This window comes from Aplysia californica, unplaced genomic scaffold (assembly GCF_000002075.1).
Source record: "Aplysia californica isolate F4 #8 unplaced genomic scaffold, AplCal3.0 scaffold00088, whole genome shotgun sequence".
In the NCBI taxonomy this organism is placed as follows: domain Eukaryota; kingdom Metazoa; phylum Mollusca; class Gastropoda; order Aplysiida; family Aplysiidae; genus Aplysia; species Aplysia californica.
Genome location: NW_004797358.1, coordinates 971,512 through 972,698, shown reverse-complemented (window position 1 = coordinate 972,698; position 1,187 = coordinate 971,512). Strand labels below are relative to the sequence as shown.

At 40.5% G+C, this 1,187-nt stretch overlaps 1 protein-coding gene across 1 annotated transcript in view; it reads right to left on the bottom strand.

The window, feature by feature from the left end:
- LOC101847644 (serine hydroxymethyltransferase, cytosolic) overlaps positions 1-1,187 on the bottom strand; it is a 17,275-nt gene that overhangs the window by 10,347 nt on the left and 5,741 nt on the right. Inside the window, exon 5 of the mRNA XM_005094711.3 lies at positions 477-590. Coding sequence (XP_005094768.1) covers positions 477-590 — 114 coding nt within the window. The remainder of the gene's footprint in view (positions 1-476; positions 591-1,187) is intronic.

Here is a 1,187-nt window from a genome sequence, read left to right as displayed (position 1 = left end):
TATTTTCATCATTGATTAACACACTCCCGCGGTATTCATGGCGAAAACACACGTTTCCCGGCACGCGCGCTGTACACTAACAGTACACACTGAGTGACCCCAGCGGCACGTTCGACGTAATCGATTGCTGATAAGATTCGCATCTCGGCGCAGACACAGGACAAGAGTTTAGCAACTATATTATGACCTCGACTCTCAACTGAAGAAAAAAAATGTTATATTTTGTGGTTAAAGAAAAAAGTCCAACACTTTCTTCAATACACTTTGTCATTGGGGAAAAAAAATCCCTCTAAGCACTCTTTGTATTCAGAACTTGCACATTTAAACTATGACGGAGACATAGCAAAATAATATTTATTTTACACTAAGGCCTTTCGGCACACTTTCAAGAAGATATCAAGATTGCCATGACTTATAACAAAATATGAGAATGAAATGATTTTAAACAGTGCAAAGACATAGGACCACTCTTTTACCTGCAATCTGATGGTTGTGGGGGCCACCCTGAAGGCCAGGGAACACAGCCTCATTGATTTTCTTTTCCAAGTCGTACATCACTTTGTCTCCATTCTTCAGCACTTTGCGAACACCTGAGAGAAAAGAGAAAAAAACAAAACTTTTCAAGCAACCATAACGAAGTAGAAGAAAAACATATTTCACATACAAATATTTGGTGCCTGTTTAGTTGAAGGTCTACCGGGCTACGGCTGGCTATTTCAAGTCCCAACCGATAGACCACGATCATAGTGCAAGTACTTCCTGATTGGCCATTGTAACGACATTTCTGGGGAAAGATCAAAGGCTGTGGCTTTCACAATTGTGGTGTGTGGATAGAGGCAGATTGCTTCTTTTTGAGGAGCTAAGATCAAAGAAATTCATGATGGTAAAGAGAATGATTGACAACAAGTCGTGACAGCAAGCCACCAGGTGGGAGTGCACAACCACCAAAACATTTTATTATGGCCAACGACAGTCCCAAGCCTGTATAAAACAGAAACATAGCAGTAGACCTTTAACTACACTGGCACCATCACAGTAAACCTTCAACTACACTGGCACCAAATATTTTCAGTTCTTATTCCAGTCCTGGTACATGAGAAAGCTTAAAAAAACACCCAACCCTTATCATTCTGTAGATCTGCTCCCAGTAATACTCAGCAACTCTAACTACTTGTAATAAGGAAAGA